Source organism: Dipodomys spectabilis, unplaced genomic scaffold, assembly GCF_019054845.1.
Source record: "Dipodomys spectabilis isolate Male_0828 unplaced genomic scaffold, ASM1905484v1 ptg000095l, whole genome shotgun sequence".
Classification (NCBI taxonomy): Eukaryota; Metazoa; Chordata; class Mammalia; order Rodentia; family Heteromyidae; genus Dipodomys; species Dipodomys spectabilis.
In genome coordinates this window covers 47637029-47659492 of record NW_024870772.1, presented here as the reverse complement: position 1 = coordinate 47659492, position 22464 = coordinate 47637029, and the positions used below count along the sequence as shown (strand labels likewise).

The window sequence follows — 22464 nt, the reverse complement described above, 5'->3', positions numbered from 1 at the left end:
CTGATGTTTTAGTTTCTTCCTCTGAAATCTGAACTCTATTTTGGAAATGATTCTAAGTATGACACTGGCATTTGAAAATTCTGTATGAATCACTTAGTAAAAGTGACCGCATGTTTTTTATGCTCTAAATTTCTTTGGGAATCCTAGCCAGATTGCTATTTCTGTAGCATGAGGAGATAAAAGGCAACAACACATAGCTCTCTCTGAGCCAATTAATTTTAACACAACTCAAATGTAAAGTAGTTGTCTAGGAGAGAATAAAAAAGCACCAAGTACTAGTTACTCCCTTCCCGGGAGGGAAAATATAAAATGTGGAACTTACTTTCCGCCCCAGTAGAGTTTGGTTGTTATGACCAGGCTGGACCTCCTGCATACCAAACAGCCACAGAGAAACAGTGAGAACATTGCATACCAAACAGACACAGAGCAACGGTGAGAATATGGTATACTAGATAGACATAGAGAACACAGGCTTGAACTCAGGGCCTGGGCGCTGTCCCTGAACTTCTTTTGCTCAAGGCGAGCACTCTATCACTGGAGCCACAGTGCCACTTCTGGCTTTTTCTGTTTATGTGGTGTTGAGGAACCGAACCCAGGGCCTCATGCATGCTAGGCAGGCACTCTACCACTGAGCCACCTTCTGGGCCCCACCACTGGCTTCTTTGTAACAAGAAACATTTGTTGCACACATCGGCAACCCTGTCCCGCTGGAGTTACTTCTCAGAGAAGCAACTGGAGTGGGCAGAGAGGTCTGGAGATAGGGCACGTGGAGTGCCCAAGGGGCTGACTTTTGCTAGTTAGTCCTCCCACCTTGCATTCTGCACTGCGTGGGGTGGGGGGAGAACATTTTTCACCTTCAACTAAAAGCTGATTGGAAAGCTCTGAAGAAGGAACGCCACTCTCAGTGGTCCAGGGCAGTTGTGTGTAACTGATACTTCACACTCATTCAGTACCACCGCAGACTTGTTTTCCTGCAGTTAGGTTCCCTGCAAGTGTTGGCCATGTAGGGGTACACCCCAACGCTTGTGTTCAAGAGTGGACAGGGCCACGTGCGGTAGAGCATGCTACTGTGACTACCAGGTAGTGCGCCAAGGCCTTTGCACACTTACCACACTTTGTCAGCACGTACTCATGAGTAGTTATGTGGTCTGATTTAGTAGGTGGGGAAATGGAGAGTCAGAGCAGTGAAGCAACCCGCTTCTGTAATACACTAGGAAGTGACTGCCCAGGACAAGCAGCAGGGTGCGTTGCTGGACCAGCTTTCGTGGGTGGGTACAGTGGAACATACTTGTAATCCCAGCTAGTGGCCAAGTAGAGGAGAGTGGAGGAGACACAGGGGGAGGCCAGCTGGGGCATGAAGTGAGCATGGCCCCATCTCAAGAAAATAATCCACTCCGGAGGCCGCAGATAGGAGGATCGCAGCCTGAGGCTGGCCCCTGACACAAGACCCTTCCGAAAAATAACTATTTGGAAAAGGACTGGGAGAGTAGCTCGGTGGTAAAGTAAGGCAAAGTCCCGAGTCCAAGCCCCCAGCACCACAAAGAGAAAGCGCTGTGAAGGCTCCAGGACTAGGAGGACGAGCTCTATGTCTTCAGAGTCCCCGGGCAGGGGGGTGGTGTGAGTGCTCTCAGGCGGGAGGGGAACGGGCTGTTACCCACTGTGACATGGGCCTGTCCTCACCCCTGCCAACGCCACAGCCACCCTCATCACCACTAGTTCGGGGCACAGAAGGTGCTGGATGGGGCAGGGAGGCCCCTTGCATGGTAACGGTAAAGTGCTTTTCTGAGTACCTGAGTGATAGGGCACCACCGTGGGGAAAACAGGTGCTGTTTTCTGAGTACCTGGGTATAGGGGACAGGTGCTGCCTGCCTGTGCTCAGATAAGCTCCCACGTGCTTAGCCCAGTGGCTTCTTGTTTAGTCATTTGTTTACGCCCAGAGTCGTTAATCAAATGAACGGCGGCCGTACACCTCGGTGTGTGGGTATTCCTCTCCCTGAAGCTCGTTTTCCTTCACCTAATTACCACGAACGGCCATGAGAGCTATGAAAATGTCGCCTTCTTTCATGCACAAATATCTCATAAACACTCTCTTTCTCTGGCCAGGCCTGCAGTATTTCACTGTGATCAATGATCAGTCAATAGTATTTGAAGTGCACGTAATGAACGCTGACATTTGTTCTTAAACCACTGTGAATCATTTCTTTACCAAGGATGGATTTTTTGACAGCTCTTTGATTAAGCACATATATTATTTTTTTTTTCTCTTTGGTATACTCAATGGTAATTTTTTAAAAAGCAAACAGGCAAGGTGCCAGTGGCTCACACCTATAATCCTAACCACACAGGAAGCTGAGATCTGAGGATCACAGTTCAAAGCCAGCCTGGGCAGGAAAGTCAGAGAGACTCTTGTCTCCAATTAACCAACAAAACCCAGAAGTGGTGCTGTGGCTCAAGTGGTAGAGCACTAGCCCTGAGCAAAAGAGCAAAAAGACAGCACTTGAGCCCTAAGTTTAAGCCCCAGGACCAGCAACAACAATAACAACAAAGCAGACAGAGGGTAATAGTTGGGGACTGGTGGTACCTCCAGCCTTTCTTCTTGATGATGCTCCCCAGAATTGTCTCGGCCCTGGGGAAGAAGCAGAGAGTGTCTCAGGATGGGCAGCCAGGCCAACCCGAACCCCAGAGCCATTCTTTGCTGGCATCTCAGAGCCCGCATAGCCCGAAATAGAAGCGTTCTCTGTTGGTAGCGCACGCTCCACTGTTTTCTGCTTGTGCCAGCACAATCCTGCTATAGAGCATTCCAGAAGTGCCTGCCAAGTCCTGACAGGCTGGCAGGGGACCGCCTGCGGGCCTGATACTAAGAAACAGCAGAAGCATTTGGCAGTTTGGTGTTTTTCAAACCACCGATCCAGTGTATAAATATCCCGGGGTCCACCGAGCGTCAAGGTATTCTTTCTAACTGTGTGGCCGTGAGGACAGGGGAACGCACACTGTCTGGGCAGAAAACATGGGCTCCGGGGGGATCTGGAGGGAGGATGAGGAACCCATGACAAGACCCAAGGAGGAACTGCAGAGTGCTGTCCTGAGGCCGGGCCATGGAGAGCTCTACTGAAGAGACCTACTCCCCTCCCCTCCTCCTCAGTGGGGGCCCAAGATTGAGGAAAGGGGAACTTCCTTCCCCCGCCCAGGTCCCTGGCAAGACCCCTACTCAGCCCCAGAAGCCCCTGGCTGTCAGAGGCTTCGTGAAGGCTCAGTGCTCTGCCACTCTCCAGCTCGAGGGAGGGTCCCGGCTAACTGTCACATCACGTCAGCAGAAGTCCTGGTGTGTTTGGAGACACAGCCTGGAAGAAGTCATGATGTGGGGTAGCTGTGGCGCGGCCCCCACACAGCCTGGCACCGAGTGCCAGCGCCAGCCTGGTCTTTGGGAGCGCATTCTGCTTTCCACACGCCCTTTCTAACTTGGAGTTCACAGTGGGATGCTCAGTTCCACACTTCCATGGGTCAGCTCAGTAGGATTCAGTGATCGCCCCTCACAGGAGGGGTGTGGATGGGGGCCTCGCAGGGTCCACGCGCTACCGCACTGACAGCCACACAGGGCTGGGTGTGCTGGCCGGGCCGGGTGTGCTGGCCGGGCCGGGTGTGCTAGGGGGACTCAGCTCTCATGACTTCTGCTTTCTTTTCTTGGACTCACAGAAAACAGAAGAGATGTGGGCCCCAGCGTCCCCAGCTATGAACACCTGTCCTTGAAAAGCAGGATAGGGGCAGGGAGGGCTCCCACGGACTCTGTGAGGACCTTGCATGGGCAGGTCTGGCTCCTCTGGCCTCCCTGAGGGACTGAGGGGCCTGGGGCTGGATGTTGATTACAAGCGCGCTCAGCTTAGAGGTTCTTGGGGTTCTCACACCATGGTCCAGATACTTGGCTCCTTCGCTTCAGGAAGCAGACATCCGTGTCCACGCCACAAGGCCAGGACCCTCGGTCTGTTCTCCAGAGCACCCGTGCCCACTGTGACCTGGGCGGTATGGGTGCTGGAGGCCCCAGGGGACACTCCTGTGGGTGAGCTAGCTGCCCACATGGAGCCCCACACCGGAGCTCAGGTCCCAGGAAGGGCATGGTGGGAGGTGACTCCTCTCTGGGCCTCTCTGCCCTTGAGGTGGGCTGTGCAGGGTGCTCTCATGAGAGCTACTGAGTCACCAGCACCGCTGGTCAGCAGGGAGGGCATCCAGCCCTCGGCTGCTCTTCCGGACCTGCAGGTGAGCAGCCAGCTTTGACTCATGTTGGATGCTGTTCATCCATCTGCTTGCTCCCTCCCTCCCTCTGCTCCCAGACCGGTAAACCATCGCCCTGGCCCCCTAGCCCCGCCTCCTTCCCACCCACATCCATTCAGGGACAGTCTGGATGGCCAGAGAGAGCCAGGGTAGGCAGCACATCCAGGGCTAATGGTGGTGATGGAGGGGAGGGGCAGGGCCCTGGTGCCTGAGAAGGCAGCAGCCCTTTCCTAGCAGCCCCTGGAAGAGCCCGGAACATCCCAGGTGTCTTTCCAAGTGGACGCAAACAGGTCGAGACTTACTTTCCAGCGGCATAGACCTCAGCAGTGTCAAAGAGATTGACACCACTCTCGTAGGCAATCGTCATCAGCCGCTCTGCCACCTGCAAGGGGACAGGAAGGTCAGGATGGGGCTGGGGTGTCCCCAGCTTGGGGAGTCACCTGGAAATTTCACTGCAAGACTGGCACTTAGTGAGCCCTCTGCGGGGCCCAGAGGGGCACCGTGGCGTCTCCCATGCTGGACCCACAACGTTCTGTGCCATCTCCTCCCTCAGACAAAGCTCCAGTCCTATACAGCTGCTCACTTCTCCACACTCTTCTCTGTATTGGCAGCTGGATGAGGCCTGACCTGAAAGCTTGTCATTTTATTTTTTTCCTGGCTGCTTAGTGTGGATGCACCATCCCATCAGTCAGAGTCCAGGCTGTTGCAAAACTCCTGCAGCCCAGCCTCCTCACAGAGAGCCTGGATCCACACTGGGTGGAGGCAGCGGGTCACCTGACCACCACGATGGGGTCCTCCCTGCCCAGCCCCCAGACATACCTGAGACCTTGTCCTTAACGCGTGGGGTGGGGGGTAAGGGGGAGAGAGCCATCAACAGACCCCAGCCCTTGCCCTTACTGCATGGGACAGAAGCCAGGGCCGTAGACAACAGCTCAGGGATACAATAAGCAACCGAGTACAGGGAACATGTCTTCTTTCGGCCATCTGATTTATTCCTTGTTGGGCAAATACCCACTTCACAAATAATTACAGTTGGCTTTTTTACTGTGTATATTTTTTAATTAATTTATTTGTTTTGTGAAGGTGGGCTAAAGTTCCCTCATCAGCATTTCCAAGGTAAACTCCTGTTGTTTTGAAAACCAGGAGGCTAACAAGAGTCCATGCGGACAAAGCTAGCTACTCGGTGCTGGGGGGACTGGATTCCACTGTGCATCCACTCAGTACCCCCACCCCCTTACAGTCAGACAAGGTCAGAGGATACAGGGCATTAGCCTTGAGTGATTTCCTCCCTCCCTCCCTCCCTCCCTTTCTTCCTTCCTTCCTTCCTTCTTTCCCTTCTTCCTTTCCTTTCTTCCCTCCCTCCCTCCCTCCTTCCTTCCTTCCTTCCTTCCTTCCTTCCTTCCTTCCTTCCTTCCTTCCCTCCTACCATCCTTCCCTTCTTCCTTCCCTCCCTTTCTTCCCTCCCTCCTTTCTTCCTTCCTTCCCTCCTTCCTTCCCTCCCTCCCTCCTTCCTTCTTTCTTTTCTTCCTTCTTTCTTCCCTCCCTTGTCCCTCTCTCTTACCAGACATTTCCACAGGCATATACAATATACCACCATTGGCCTCACCCTCCGCCTCTCTCTCCCATCTCTTCCCCTTATCAGGAGAGTTGGTTTTCTGTTTCTCTTTTAGTGGGAGAAGAATGAGCTTTATTATCACAAAACCAGCAAGTGGGAAGATGGGGACTTCTTGCTTTTAAAAAGCCATCTTGGCTGGGAATGTGGCTTAGTAGTAGGAGTGCTCACCTAGCATGCATGTGGCCCTGGGTTCAATTTCTCAGTACCACATACACAGAAAAGGCCTGAAGTGGCACTGTGGCTCAAGTGGTAGAGTGCTAACCTTGAGCAAAAGAAGCTCAGGGACAGTGTCCCAGGCCCTGAGTTCAAGCCCCAGGACTGGCAAAAGAAAGGAAGGAAGGAAGAAAAAAAGGAAGGAAGAGAGGGAGGGAGGGAAGAAGGGAGGGAGAGGAGAAGAGGGAGGGAGGGGGGGAAGAAAGGAGAGGGAGGGTCATCTTGCTCATCCAGAGCCTCTGCCGTAGTTTGGGGAGGCATGTGGCAGACTCGCACCACAGAGGTCTGCTGGCTTCGGTCTCTGAGCTCACCGAGGGAAGAACCTTGGGACTCATGCTCGGTGCCTGTCCTCGAGGATTCGTGGTGCTCAGTGCCTGGCATCTCCCTGACGCACGCCTCACAGGTAAGGGTGACAGTGCCCTGAGTCAGGCCCTGACTGGAAGGTGCCCACTGGAGTCCCAGGGCCTTCACTGACTGTAATGACTACCAGAGCCATGGGAGCAAGTCTACCACCTCAGGCCTACGCAATGCATGATGGGTCAACCTCTTCCTTGGAATTCAGGATCAGCACAGTTATTCTAGTTTAAGGAGGACTGAGGCTCACAGACTTGCCCAGTCTGCAGTGACCAATGGTCTGCTCTGCCATGACTGAGAGGATTTCTGTGACTTGAGTTTTTTTTTTTTTTTTTTTTTTTGTGGCCGTGGGGCTTGAACTCTGGGCCTGGGCGTTGTCCCTCAGCTCTTCAGCTCAAGGCGAGCGCTCTACCACTTGAGCTACAGCGCCACTTCCGGTTTTCTGGTGGTTTATTGGAGATAGGAGTTTCACGGTCTCTCCTGCCCGGGCTGGCTTTGAACCGCGATCCTCAGATCTCAGCCTCCTGAGTAGCTAGGATTACAGGCGTGAGCCACCAGCGCCCGGCGTGACTTGAGTTTTTGTGGTGCTAAAAGGGAGAAAATCTCACGTGACCTGAGAGCAGCTGGCCACCCAAGTCACAGCTAAGAATGAATCAGGAAAGCAATCAATCAGCAACAAAAATCTTCTCATAACGTGACAGAAAATTAGTTAATTCCAAATGGTGTCATTGTCTAATTCCAATGGTTTCATCCATTCCCTGCCTCAGGGGCTATAAATAAATAGCCTAAATGTGAAAATGGCAGGAGGGAAGATAGAATTGGGACTGCTCTTCCAGTCAGTCTTACCTGTTTTCGGGATTCAATCCCCCCTGGCCAGAGAGGATCCCTCCCCCCTCCCCTCTCCCCCCCCCCCCCCCCCCCAGCTCTGAGTCTCCCTTCACAGTGGAGACAGGAAGCCACTCACCTCATCTGAAATTTGGCCTCCGAATGTCACCCATGTTCCTGGAAGAGAATGAATATTTACACATTATTCCTAATCTCTTTTCTAACACTGTGTCAATAAGAGGGAACCAAATCTTTTTACACCAGGGCCACCTCAACAGTTGTGCGAGTTCGCAGGGACGCGTGGAGGAGGGCGCACGTGCCCCCTGCTGCTGGCTTCTCCTCCTGCAGTGGACTCCACGAGGGCTCTGCACCCCTCTGGGGGAGGTGGGCGCCACTACCACAGCGGCCCCATCCTGAAGGAAGCTTCTCTCCCTCCGCAGGACCCGGGAGCCAGGGCTACTAAGCCCCTTTGGCTCTTGCCATTCTTGCTTTCACTTAGCTAAAAGCAGCAAGAGCAGGCAAACCACCAAAAGAGCGTGACCTTGGCTTGCCCTTGCCCTCTGCTCTGAGTCTAACCAGACCTTGATTCTGTATCCCCCACTACCCCTCAGAGGGGACCCAGCACTACTCGCAATAGGACACCACGCTGATGCTCTGATTGGCTTCTCCAGAATGGGAGTGGCTGTAGGTCAGGTGAAGGACACGAGGACTGGGAAGACCTGGGGATCGAGGAATGGGCAGAAGCCAAAGATGTGTATGTGCTTCTCTGAGCTACAGAGAGCCTGAGTCTGCACAAGGGCAGCACACCCAGCACCGGGGGCAGCGTCTCCGTGAGGGAAGGCCCACGTCTTCTGTGGTATTTGAGATGTTGAATCCAATAGCAGTTATTTACCACCAGGTGTTTACTTTCATGTTTCTTACGGTAAACTGAACTTGTACCTCTTCTGAAAAATAGCATCGTGCATTTTAAGAAAAAAGAAATAGAAGTGTACTTTCTTTTTGGTAAATGGCAAGAATATTTAAATGAAGACTGTTTGCACAGAAAATTCCCATCCTAAAGGCACCCTAATACAAACACCTGGGTCTTTTATCCAGAAAAGATGGGCTTTGGAAAACGTAATGAACTGAAGCACTGCAGCATTTGTTTTTGAGAGAGAATATGCTAAGGGAGGTGCTCTGAAATTCTGTTGTCTATTTAGTGAAAAAAAAATTGCCTGGGCATTAAAACCTTTAACAGATAACACGTTTATAGTAGAATCTTATCTGAATGCTGCTGGAAGAGGTGTCCACAGCCTACCTAACCTTCTGCAAACATTACATACTCATCAGCTTTTCAGCTCAGCATCCTGAAACATGATTACGCACTTTCAGGACAAGTTAGATTACTGGTGATCTTTGCTATTGCAGCAAGTGGAAAAACAATGTAGCAATTATGTATGAAAAAAAAACAGCATACTATTAACTGTATTTACTTGTAGAATGGTAAGGATTCTGAAGGGATCAAAGAACTTTTGGACAAGAAATTTATGAAAGGCCAAAACATGAGGGAATGGCTTGCCTTGTGTGATGACAAAGGTCTTCAACTGGTTGCCATTAGAAGTCACTGGTTAAAGTGAGTCCCTATTACCCAGAGGGAGGCTGAAGGATGAACAAAGCTGCCATCCAGCGTGGATGGGAGACGGCATGATGTCATAGGGACACTGTTTAATCTCTTACTTTCCTCATTCATCAGGAAGTGCCTTGGGCTAAAGCACTAAAGTGGGCCAAGACATAGATTTAGTAATTATCACCACAAATTAGTTATTCTTCATCTACATCTTCAAGTAAAATCAGGTCATTGTGTGCTTAATGAATTTTCTGGCTTACTTGTGCTGTGATGCAGACCAGGATTTTTTAAAACTCTTTTTTGTTTGTTTTTATTGTAAAAATAGTGTACAGAGGGGTTACAGTTACATGAGTAAATTAATGAGTACATTTCCTATCGAGCATTGTTACCTCCTTTGTTTATCCCCTGCCATCCCTTCCTTCCTCACCTCCCCAACTTCTCCCTCCTAGCCTCCAAGTTGTAAAGTTTGTTTTCAACATAGAGTCTTGTACATCTCATTGTTACAGTGGGTAAACCTGTATCCTTATTTCAGCATTTTAAAAAATCTCCTTTCCCCTCCCCAAATTAGAAAAATGTGTATACAAGATTTAGAGGGCACTGACATCAAATACAGTGAAAACAGGGGATGTACTGTGGGGGAAGCACATACAATAGAAGCAAAAAAAAATCACATAGTACATTTTAAATAAGCTAAAAACAATAGCAAGCAAGAAAAAAAACAGTTGTGTCCCTATCTTGAGGTTCACTTAATATCATCTTTTTTTTCAAATTTTTTATTCTGATTAACTGGTTACATAATTTCCCAAATTTCACAGAATTGTGGGATAGTGACGCTTAGTTAAAGTCACAAACACATTCTAACTTTCATAGGACAAATTGTCTATCATAGTCTATAACATTTATGAGTTCTATGAGCTTTGCAATACAGTTATTTCTTCCACATTGGGTGATATGTACACTTCTTTTGTTTGCATACCATCAACTGTTCCCTCTTTCCCACTTGTTCCCTCCCTCCCATCGCTGCCATTGAGTTGCTTAGTTCATTTTGGTCAATGTCCAGTGCAGCTGATGGGTCTCGCTGTTGTATGCTTTTCCTTGATTCCCTCTAGTTCTGTGTCGTCCTCCTAGTTTCCCTCTGGTGTGTACATATATACCATACATGTGACCAGCAGCATGGGGTTATTTAGTAGTGATTCAACCAGATGAGTGGAAGTCCTTTGTTTCTTAAGTCCTGTGAATTTTGTCGTATCACCTAACATTTTGGATTTAACATCCGCTTATCAGGGAGACCATGTACCGTTTGTCTCTTTGCACTTGACTTACCTCGGTCAACATGATTTCTTCTAGCTCCATCCATTTCCCTGCAAATGCCATTATTTTATCATTTCTAATGGCTGCATAATATTCCATTGTGTATAAATACCACAGTTTTTGGATCCATTCATCTGTGGTGGGACATCTGGGTTGTTTCCATATCCTGGCTATTGTGAACAGCGCTACAAAAAATACGGAGGTGCATGTATACTGGTTCCTGTTGTTCAGGATAGATGCCTAGAAGTGGTATGACTGAGTCATAAGGGAGGTCAATCTTTAGCTTTCTGAGGACCCTCCAGACTGCTTTCCAAAGTGGTTGTATAAGTGTACATTCCCACCAGCAGTGTAATAGGGTTCCTCTTTCTCCGCATCCCCTCCAGCATTTGTCATTGGCTGACTTGAGGATGTGGGCCATTCTGACTGGGGTAAGGTGGTATCTCAGGGTTGTCTTTATTTGCATTTCCTTCACAACCAGGGATGGTGAACATTTCCTCATGTGTTTCTTTGCCATTTTTACCTCTTCTTCTGAGAAGTCTCTCTTTAGTTCCCTTGCCCATTTAGTAATTGGTTTGTTAGGTTTGGGAGGGATTAGTTTCTTGAGTTCCCTGTATATACTGGATATTAACCCCTTGTCTGGTATATTGCTGGTAAATCTTTTCCCCAGTTAGTTGGTTGTCTTTCTAGCTTGGTTGCTATAGCTTTAGTTGTGCAAAACCTTTTTATTTTAAGGTAGTCCCATTTGTCAAGTCTCTCTCCAATTTGTTGTGACCCTGGGACTCTGTTCAGGAAGTTCCTGCCTGTGCCAATAAGTTCAAGTGTCTCTCCTACTCTGTCCTGCAGTAGTTTCAGAGATTCAGGTTTGATGCTAAGGTCTTTAATCCATTTTGAGTTGATGTTGGTGCATGGTTATAGGCTGGGGTCCACTTTTAGTCTTCTGCATGTGGCCGCCCAGTTTTCCCAGCACCAGTGGTTGAAGAGGCTGTGTTTCTTCCACTGTATGTCTTTGGCTTCTTTGCCAAATATCAGCTGACTGTAGGTATGTGGTTTCATTTCTGGATCTTCTATTCTATTCCATTGGTCTTCAGGTCTGTTTTTGTGCTAGTACTATGCTGTCTTTGTTATTATGGTTCTATAGTAGAGTTTGAAGTTCAGCATGGATATCCCTCCCATGTTGTCTTTATTCCCTAGAATTGTTTTGGCTATTCTAGGTCTTTTGTTGTTCCATATGAATTTTTGGACTGTTTTCTGCATTTCAGAGATGTATGTCATTGGGATTTTAATAGGAATTGCATTTAATTTGTATATTAATTTTGGCAGTATTGCCATTTTCTCTATATTAAGTCTGCCTATCCAAGAGCATGGAAGGTCTTTCCATTTCCTAGTGTCTTCTGTAATTTCTTTCTTTAACTTTTTATAGCTTTCATTAAATAGTTCTTTTACATCTTTGGTTAGGTTAATTCCTAAATATTTTATTTTTTGGGAGGTTATTGTGAATGGGGTTGCTCCCTTTATTTCCCTCCTATCTGCTTGTACATTGTCAGTGTACGGGAAGGCGACTGATTTTTGTGGGTTGATTTTCGGACCAGAAAGGAACTGGTCCTGGCTCCACTGAGCAAAGATGGGCCTGGCCCTGATCTTACAGGTGACATCACCACTAATCGGTACCTGTTCAATGGTTTTGTAGGGGGACCGTCACAGATGCAGATGTACTTTTGCTTACAGTGAGGTTATATCCTGCTGAATCTATCATACATTGAAAATAACACAGGCCATCTGCAGTTAATAGACTCAACCTGTCAAACAGCACAGCTTAGTAGCCCTGTCTCTGTAGAGTATGGGATGTATCGTTCACAGCAGCCTGGAGCTGGGCCTCGCTCCTGCTCCCGGCATCACGGGCAGTGCAACCCCGGGGGGAAATCAAAGTTAATGAACGGCGTGTTTGCCCAGCCGTGCATGAGGCTCTGGGTTTGACTCCTAGCACCACAAAAAATGGTTAAAAGCAAAAGATAAAGAAGTAGAGTTTCTACCTGAGTATATTACTTCTATGCCATCATAAAGCCAAAACAATGGAAGTCAGCACATTACAAGTTGGGGATTGTATTTGCACAAATAGAATCTTTTGCTTCTCTTTTTTGTCAGGTAAGCTAAAGAAATTGTTATTAATTATTATGAAGGGGTTTCAGGTCAGCAGGTCAGATTATGAGTATATGTTCTCTCTGCTCTTGACTGGGCTGTGGTTCCTTGCTCACTGTGGCCATGTGTCTCTGTCCTGTGCACCCTCGACAGAGGTCAGCCCAACCCTGCTCCACCTTACCTGCCCAGGCTCGGACTTTCAATCTCCAAACACATGGGGCTGACGTTTCTTCATAAGTAACTTGTGTCAGGTATTGTAATATAATTATATAATGTATAATGCATAACATTATATATATATTCCACTATATTAATCTATATATTCTATTATTTAATAGGTACCATTGTAGTAATATAATAATATAGTTATATAAATGCTATGTAATATAGACTAAATAGTAATATACAATATATAAAATATTATACATTCCACTATAGTTTTATATAGTATTTCATTCCATAATACGTATCTATTTCATAATAATAATATAATATATAATATGTATACTATATAATACTGTATAATATAAAACACAATAATTCCAATATAGCCGGGCACTGGTGGCTCACGCTTGTAATCCTAGCTACTCAGGAGGCTGAGATCTAAGGATGACAATTCAAAACCAGACTGGGCAGGAAAGTCTGTGAAACTTTTATCTCCTGTTAATCACCAGAAAACCAGAAGTGGCACTGTGGCTCAAGTGGTAGAGTGCTAGCCTTGAGCTGAAGAGCTGAGGGACAGTGCCTAGCCCCAGAGTTCAAGCCCCGCAACAACAATAACAACAACAAAAAAGAAAAGTGATTGGGGAAATGTGAAAAGAAGATTGAACACACACACACACACACACACACACACATGCTCACACACAGTCTCAGTTACATAATTATCTGTTGATTGCTCAGGCTAATTGCTTTTTATTTCTTTAAAAGTACAGGTATCATTTAACTGTCATCCTTGCTTTGAGAATGAAGACATATTTAGAGATTTAGGTGCAATGATGTAAACATTTTATATCACCCCAGTGCAATGACAACCAGGAACTAGGTTGCTAAAATTTAACCTATGAGTCTTTGAACTTCATGCCTCCTTTTCTGTTCTGGGATCTTGTGCAAAATGTAGCACTGTGTTTGTTGATATTTCCCGTGAATCTCCTCCGAGAGTCACATCTCAGCCTGTCATGACCTTGACATTTTAATTTCCTCCCCGCTCTTGAATTTCCTAAAAGCCCTACAATAACAAACATGTGCTTGCTCTTTAGATATATGCACCTCAGATCCTTTCTATGTTTATATTCATTTATTTTTTAGGTTTAGTGACCACATATAACAGAAGACATGTGAGTTTGTCCTTCTGAACCTGGCTTACTTCACTTAACATGATGAACTTCAGTTCCACATATTTCCCTGCAAACAACATAATGTTATTTTTCTTTATGTCTGAATAATATCCTCTTTTGTATGTATGTGTGTGTATATTTATTTATTTATTTATTCATTCATTCATTCATTTACATTTGTCAGTTGCATGGCATTGTGATCATTTCCATGCCTTCGCTATTATGACTAGTGTTACAGGAAATGTGGGCATGCAAGTGTCTGTGCTGTGTGTAGACTTACATTCTTTTAGACAAATGCCCAGGAGTGATATTGTTGGCTGGTATGGTTCTATGTTTAGCTTTTGAGGACTCTCCATACTGATTCCCATCGTGGCTGTACTGTTCACAGTCCTGCCATGGGCATGGACAAGCCTTCTGTTTCCCCCCTGCACCTGCTCTGGCATTTGTTGTTCTTTGTGTTCTTATGATGTGAGCCCAGATGCTAGTGCCCAGCTGCCTGTCCTAGGGAGCTTTAGCTGGCACTACTGCCTGCCCTACACCAGACCAACAGAATCAGATTTCCTAGCAGGGCTGTGTGGGGGCATGGCGTATGTGTGGGGTGAGGAGTGTGGGGGGCTTCACAAGAGTATACTTCAAAGTTCCTCAGGTCATTCTACTTGCAGGGTGAGCTGAGAACCACTCTAAACTCTTCATGGTGCTCCCTCACCCTTTTCTCTCTGCCCTCACTAGCTTTTCTCCATTTTTTAAATTCAGCTGCTTCTGTCCCCCTTTTCAAAGGGCAAATGACTTGTCCAAAGTTCATATAACCAGAGGCAACAGAGTTGGAGCTGGGAATCAAATCAAGTGGACACAGCTTACCCACACGCTTGCTCCCTTAGTAACGGATAGGACCCAGAGAGCTCTGTGCTTTCAATAAGAGAGGCAAATCACCTTGAGATCAAAACCAATCGAAGGAAAACCAAAGTCCTAGGAGTCTGGCCAGAGGAAAATTATCTGCTGATGGCTCTGGGATATAGAGACAGGTGACAGAGGGGAGGACCTGGCTTCTTGCCCTCGTACCCTCTAGTGATTGAAAGGTGGAGAAGTCAGCAGGGTGGTGGTAATAGTAACCAGTCATTCACAGGATTTTAGGAGGGCAGAGTAAAATTTGGTAAGAGATGAACTTCTCCTCTACCATAGCGCCTGCGCAAATGCCATAGCTCCATAAGTCTTGTCTGTGTGAATCTCCTGGAAGCCCTGCTCTGACATGTACCTGCTCTGTTCTGTGTATATGGCATGTGTGTTTACTAAACATCCCAGGTGATTTGGAGATGGGGTGCTTAGTGAGCAACCCTGCTGGGACCTAGTCGGGACACTGGATACAGAGGCCTTTCTGGGCACCTGGAACGCCGACCAGGCTGCATCTCTGCGAACGGCACTGGCAAGGCCGGTTCCCTTGTTCTGGCTTGCATCTGTCAGTGTTTTCCACGGAGCCTGGCCCTTATTTTTGGATCCAAGCTGCAGGCTGATCTTTCATTTTTGGCTTCCAGTGTGTTGCTAATGAGCATCTGGCTAGAGTTAACAAATGTGGTAACAGCTTAGCCTTTTCTTTTTCCTCTGATTACTTTTTCTTGCAAGAACCAATAATACCGCCCAGGCTCCCAGAGAGAGGGGGTGAGGCTTGTTCACACCTGCACTCTATAAAAGAGCTTGAAATAGCAAGAAAACTAGGCAAGGGGCCGGGGACAGAGCCTCTCTGGCTGCTGAAGGGCAAGTCCATTCTCATTCGCAGGTAGAGAGCACACACCCACCCACACACACACACACACACACACACACACACACACACACTTTTTTTTTTTAAAGGGCTAAATACTATTTAAGACTTTCTACTACTTGGAGTTTCTATGTAAGTGCTTAGGAAAACAGGAAACTGTGGCCAAATGAGGAAGGAATTCTCAGCTCACCACCCGGAGGCAATGTGTTGTTCTAGATGCCTCTGTGCCAGCTGCTTTCCATACAGAAGTTCTAATCTTTATGGCAACTTGGCAGGATCTGAACATCCCACCTCTTTTCTAGATGGGGAGTCAGGTGGAAGAGCGGAGGCTCACCAGAGCCGCTTGGTGGTGGGTTGTGCACACTCTGGTCTTCCCACAGCAACGTGGCAGTTCTCTCGTTCTCTCCTCTGACCCCGTGCTGTTCCAGGGATTGGGGTGGCCAAGTATTGGCTCTGGACCCCATGACCACCCCCTGCTCCGTGGATCTGCCTGTGTTCCTTTCCCACAGAAGCTTCCTTCAATGCTGGCCTTCCGTCTCTCTCCCCTCACACTGCCATCTGGGATGAACTTCCCATCATCTTACTCATGTCATTCTCTGAAGAACTCTTCTAATAGCTGGGTGGAACTGTTGACACAAGTGAGAGGAACTGTGACATAATTACATCAGACACAGGCTCTGGGGCGTGAGGACTAAACGGCCATTGCTGATTCTTGAAGCAAATTCAAATATCTGCAATATTTCCTTCTACTGTTAATATAGGAAATCACTTTTTTCTTCTCTTGTTTTGGTGAACTCTTAGTACAGTGCCTGGAACAGAGAACTTCTTGATATGTAGGGCATTCAATATTATTTAGAAATTCAAAGAAGGGATACAAAATGATTTGTGTTTTTGAAATGTGGAAGAATTAAAACAGAAGAAATATATAAGGGATAACTTAGCAAAAACCTACAGATACATAAAGTTTCTAACCATAGCTCACTCAAACAAACTCACTTTCTATGCTTTTCTGCAGATTTTTTGACTTACCTATAAGATTTAGCTTATTCATCCATGCTTAATGGATACCAACTGTTAATGATTTCAGTTTTTAAAAAAAATCTGTGATCTCCTTTTCCTAATGGAAAATTGATAGTTGTGTCAAGGGCATGGGAGGACTTCTGTATCCTGCATCAAATCTTCTTTTTAATCAATTAACTACTTCTAACTAAAGAGTAGAGATCTTCCTCTTTCCATAATTATATGTGGAAATGTAACATGTCAGAGAAGGAAATGGGCAAATTACACATCATAAAACCACGTTATTGATACATCTTCTGTCTTAGAAGATTCCATTTAGAACCAAGTAGCTGGAAGGGAGGGCTGAAAGAGGCTGGAAAAGGTAACACCAATCATGATATATTATACTCCTAAATGGATGTGTTGCATGGAAACCACTCTGCTCAACTACTTAATGATAATGAGAATACATGTAAAAAAGAAGATGCCATTCAATCTGAAATCCATATAGCCATTCTGCCTCAAGACAACACATGATAGCAAAAACTTAATTATGGTACCAGGGAAGCCTGGAGCAGCTGAGCACAGACTGGGCTGGAGACAGCTTCCCATGCTAAACACCCGGGTTTCTCAGAAAAGCTTTGACCTCAAGGCGACACAATGATCACCACACGGTCTTGATTGTATGGAGCTGGAGTGAAATTTCTGAAATCATGGCATGGAAAACTATCCATAATTTTAGTTAAACCGATATCAGAGAATATAAATGCATTTGCATTTCACCAGTACTTTGGCTTGTTCTTAAACATAGAGTCTACTAACCTCAGTATGCACTCTGCACCTCCAGAGAGAGTAGGGATCCTGCCATACAGGTGTGTGTGTGGGGTGGCCAGGAGGGGGGAGGGCGATGCAGTGTTTTATGAATGGAGTGGATTCGAGAGCAGCAGGAGGAAAAGTGGTCCACAGAGAGGAAATGTTCAGTGGACCTACTTATTGCCTGAAGATGCTCTTCCTATGAATTTATTGCTTGGGAACCAGTTAATCAAGATGAATCTATGGGTGGTCTTTGGGTTTTCTTTCGCCAAATGTACATTGAGAGAACATTCTGGAGGGAGGCGGGAAGGGTGATCTGGGCGAGCACAGTAGGCTAACACCGCCTCTGCCGTCTGAGGGCAGTGATGGCCTGTATTGTTTCTGCTCCTGACAGTGCTGGGGCTCTGGCTGTGGAAGCCAGGAAGGCAGGGAGGGAGATCCAGGTAACCAGGTGGCTGGTTCCCCTTTTGTGATTGGTCAGGAGCTCAGGGGCCACCCACTAGGAGACAATCCAGGAAGGTGACAGCACTGTGGGGAGAACAAAGGGTCTGGCTTGCCGCTCTCTGTCTCATTCCTCAGGACGGGGTTCTGCCTGTCCTCTCCCCATTGCCTTTCTAACTCGAAGGGAGTTCAGGTTTACATGGCTTGGGAGAGGTGTGTTCTGAAATTGTTTTTACTCTCCAACAACGTATTTTCTTTCAGATACCTGAAGTCCTTTCAGACATCTGAAAGTAGATCCGTGGACAGTTAATTAGCTCACCTTGGGGACCTGGATCACATCGACAAACTTGACGGCACCTCCATCCAGTGTGCAGCACTGAGGTCAAAGGGGCTGCCGGCGATGATGCTGGCCGGTGCTTTTGTTTTTGCGAGGCCTTACACTGGGCCAGGCACTGCGATGCATGCTTTATAGAGGTTCTAACACCTGAACCTCGTGAGCACTCTTGGTCTCAGTTTGTTTTCTGGAGGGTGGTGGGGCCAGGAAGTGAGTCAGGCATGAGTGAATGTGAGTCTACAGGCAGGCTCCGGTGGTTTCAGTAGTGTATACGGTGTGCACAGCCTGCTCACCTGATGTTCCTACTGCCACAGAGACACTATCAGAGCCAGCAGAGGCACCGCAGAAGATGAATGGCTCTTCTAGAGCCTTCAGGGAAAGCCAAAGTCATGTTAGAATGTCTCAGTTCTATCAACAGACTCAACTGAACAGAGCTCTGGAAGACCTTTTCATTGATCATGGGTTATTGTGAAGCAACACATGGAGAGTTATAAATAGAGCAAAGCATCTAAAAGAATGCTGAAAATTCCTACATTTTAATCAGGAACCACAGCAAAGTAGAACACACAAACCATTTCCCTTGCTTCGAGGGAGGCTGGGTAACTGGAAGGACACTGGCCTCAGTCCCTGGTTCCCGGGCTCCAGCATGCCTTCAGGGCTCAGGCTCAGGTCCCATGTCTGGCTTGGCTGCTGATGAGCAAGCAAATAGGTGGGCCCCGCCGGAAGCCGTCTGGAGCTGCTAGTCCAGGACTGACACACCAGAACCCCTCTTCCGTAACGTTCACCCAACTGACGTCACCAGCCTTGTGTTTTCTAATTATTTTCTGCACAGTGTGCACATCCGGCCTCGTTTGCTTAACCTCAGTAGAAAGCAGCACATCCCGAGCCACTGGGAAAATACAAGTTGACAGACTGGCAACACTCTCTCCTTTCTACAGCCCGTCCCCAGCTCCCGGGGAAGGGAGGTTCGAAGTCCTGAACCTCTCCCTGGGCTCTGACCCCGGAGGTTCCCGCTTCCTCCACGGGGTCTGGGACAGGGTAGGGGGGTAATCCATGGGACACAACCACCTGAGAACAGATGCACAGCACACCCGGGACTCTGGTGCACCTGAGTGGAGGATGGAGTACTTTTAAATATCTCCCTGTGTGAAATGGATGAACCTGGAGAAACGTATCAAGTAAGTTGGGCTCCCAGAGGCAAAAGGCACAAACGTCCTCTCCTCTGGGGAAATTAGATCTGAAATCTAAACACATATATGAAGGCATGAACCAGTCACCAGCACACATGCACAATCAGATGGCTGAGGTGTGGTTCACATTGGAGGGAGGGGTGGGGTGGGAATTGGGGAGGAGGGGCGCTCCCACTGGGGTAGCTCTGGACAACATGAAGGCTGAAGGTGACCGTGACATCACACTGAAGGCTGTTAAGTCCTTGCAGGGTCTTTATTTTGACTGAAGACTTTATACTATTCCTTCAAGATTCTCTCCTTGGTGTTTTCTCCTTCATTTTATGAGTACTATTAACCTGCAAAACTCCTAGTGGCCGTAAATGACTGTAGTAAAAAGTCACTTAGTGGAAATAATAAAAAAAAAATGGTTTGAAAAAATGAGCTTCAGCCACCTCCTGATGTGGGTCAACGCTACAGGGCACCGATCCCAGGAAGGTGGATGGGGTCCGGGCACCCATCCCAGAAGGGTGGGTAGGGTCAAAGTGAGGTGCATTGGCTGGATGGAGCCAGTGGCAACTTCTCAGGTGCAGGAGGAAGGCACATAGAGAGCTGGAAGGCTGACTGCAGTCCAGCTGGGACTGGGCTGCCAGGTACCATAAGCTACTCTTAGTTTTCCCTCAACAGGGGTCCCTGAGTATCGTCCCCATGTTCAAGTAAAATACAAAACGCAGTCAAAAGCCAAACAGGTATGCCTTTTGAAGATAAGCCTCATGTGTCCTTCTCTTAGCAGAGGTGATGGAGAGCATGCCGCCCTCTTCATGCCGTCAGCGATAGATATAGAGGCTGCCTGTCCCTGTGATGAGAGATCCTAGCTGTGTCACACTGGCCAAGAACTGACACCAGGCCCACCCTAGACACTGCAACTCCCAAGGGTAAACTTCAATGTAAAAGTGCTGTGAGCCGGACACCGGTGGCTCACGCCTGTCATCCCAGCTACTCAGGAGGCTGAGATCTGAGGATCGCGGTTCAAAGCCAGCTGGGGACAGGAAATGAGACTCTTATCTCCCATGAACCACCAGAAAACTGGAAGTGGAGGTGTGGCTCGGGGGGTAGAGCAAACGAGCTCAGAGGCAGTGCCCAGACCCTGGGATTCAAGCCCCATGACCATGGGGGAGGGGGAGAGGGGAAAGACACGATGGGGTGGGAATACCATAAGCCCAAAACAATTAGAACTTAATGCAAAATTGGGTGGCACTGGGCCTTATCCCTCTTCCCATACTGAAAACCTGGGCATCAGCCTCCACATGCTGCCATTTCTTGCGCACCTCAGACTCTTCTCTTCCTCCCATCTACCTGTATTTTCTCTTCTCACTTCCTTCCTTAGCCAGGAAGTCCGGCTGGTTAGATGGTGCAGCTCACCATTGAGAAACGAGGTTCGCTTGCCCCAGTCTTTGCTCCGCTGTCTTAGGGTGCCTGCCTTTGGCTTGTCACCTTCAACCAAGATGGAGGAGCTGTGTTGGGTAAAATCACTGACTGCAGGACCGACACCCTGGTGACCTTCCCCCATAATGCCCATCCACCTCAGGTCACCAGTCTTATGTTCTAATTATTCCCCCCCAGTGTGCTGCAGCCTGTTCACCTGCTCACCTCTACCTCAGCAGGAAGCAGCATGTCCTGGTCACTGGGAAAATAGAAGCTGACATCTGTCAATGCGCTCTACTTCCTACGGCCATCCCCAGCTCCCCGTGCATGGAGGATCGCTGTCCTGACTCTTTCCCTTGCTCTCCTGCCACCAGAGGATCCCACATCCATCCTCTGTTGGGGGGGTGTGTGCCTCTCCCCTGCCCTGCCTCCCCACGGACTGTTGACAGCTCTGGGGATGAACTCTGCATTGTCCACACGTGTCTCTGCTGAGTTTTAAACATCCTCTCTCAATAAAACACTCGCTCTCAAGTTCTCCTGTCAGAGGCTGCTTCAAAGGCTCCATAAACGAAGGCAGCCTACTGTTTCAGGCATGTCTCCCATCTCTGGACCCCACACTTTGCCCTTCCTCCGGGACCTCATTCCATCAGTAACTCCTAGCCTCTTACTCAATGCTTTTTTTTTTTTTTAATTTATTTTGTGAACTCAGTTTGCACTCAGGGTCTATTATTTGCCAGACAAACACTATACTGCTGCGTGATGACTCTACACCATTACTATCTCAGGTAGGGTGTCTCCTTCCCTTCCCTTTCCTACCCTTTTCTCCTCTCCCCTCCCCTCTCCTCCCCTCCTCTCTCTTCTCTTGCCTGGACCTACCTGGACTATGAGTCTCCTACTTTGCACCTCCTGCATAGCTAGGATGACAGGCATGAGCTGCCATGCCCAGCTCTCTTCACTGAGGTAGAGTTCTGTGAGCTTTTGTCTGGGTTAGACTTAAACCATGGTCCTCTCGGTCTTAGTCTCCCAAGCCATGCTGATTACAGGTGTGAGCTGCTGCACTGCTCCTGGGCCTTGTCTGGCCTTTAAATCCGATTTGATCTTGATTTCATAATTCATTGTACATCCCAATTCCACTTTTTCCCCATAGTTACCTGAATTTTCTTTGCTCATTTTTTTTTCTATTTCCCGTGTATCTTTGTCTTTTCTTTTAAAGAATATATTTAGAAACTCGTATGTCATCTATGGTAGCTTTTCCCTGAGCTGTTATTTTATGCCTTAAAAGCATTTCCATGTTAATCTTCGTCACCTGATTTTGTCAATTTGCTCAAATCACCTTTACTCCAGACCCTAACAAGCATTCTGCATTGGCTCTGCGCCTGCTCACAGGTGTGGCACCCTGGGCTCCTAGTGGCCTGGTCCTAAGCTGTCACCTTTGATCTCCTGTAAAAGTGAGACGCTTTTAGTCACCAAGTCCATCTCCCTGCCTCAGTTTCCAGTCCCCCCACCCCCCCACCACCACTGGGGCTGGAATGAGCCTTCTAAAAGGCAGCTGGCCAACAGAAATGTTCCTACAGCTTCCATGCCTGAGCAGACGGAATCAGGCCCTGGCTTGGGGGTGTGGCCTTGTTTCTGTCTGTGCTCTGAGCTCGTCTCTCATCATTTTCTATCTCCCATGGCTCCCACTCGTGGTCTTGCTAATTCAGGTTCCTATACTCCTCTTGAATTTAGTTATCAATTCATTTAAGAAATAATTGAGAAAGGATTGAGGCCTCTCTACTCCCTCAGAGCCCGGCCAGAGGGAGCCGTGCAGGATGGCAACAGAGAATTTCCTGCAGCTGCCGACGGGCAGCCACGGTCCAGGACAGGA

General features: G+C 47.8%; 1 protein-coding gene across 2 annotated transcripts in view; it reads right to left on the bottom strand.

The window, feature by feature from the left end:
* Positions 1-22464, bottom strand: part of Kcnab1 (potassium voltage-gated channel subfamily A regulatory beta subunit 1) — a 213128-nt gene that overhangs the window by 38846 nt on the left and 151818 nt on the right. For both annotated transcript variants that reach the window (XM_042685522.1, XM_042685523.1), the window contains exons 3-6: positions 7413-7450; positions 4569-4648; positions 2582-2626; positions 323-367 (exon numbers count right to left, since the gene is read on the bottom strand). In XM_042685522.1, coding sequence (XP_042541456.1) covers positions 323-367; positions 2582-2626; positions 4569-4648; positions 7413-7450 — 208 coding nt within the window. The remainder of the gene's footprint in view (positions 1-322; positions 368-2581; positions 2627-4568; positions 4649-7412; positions 7451-22464) is intronic.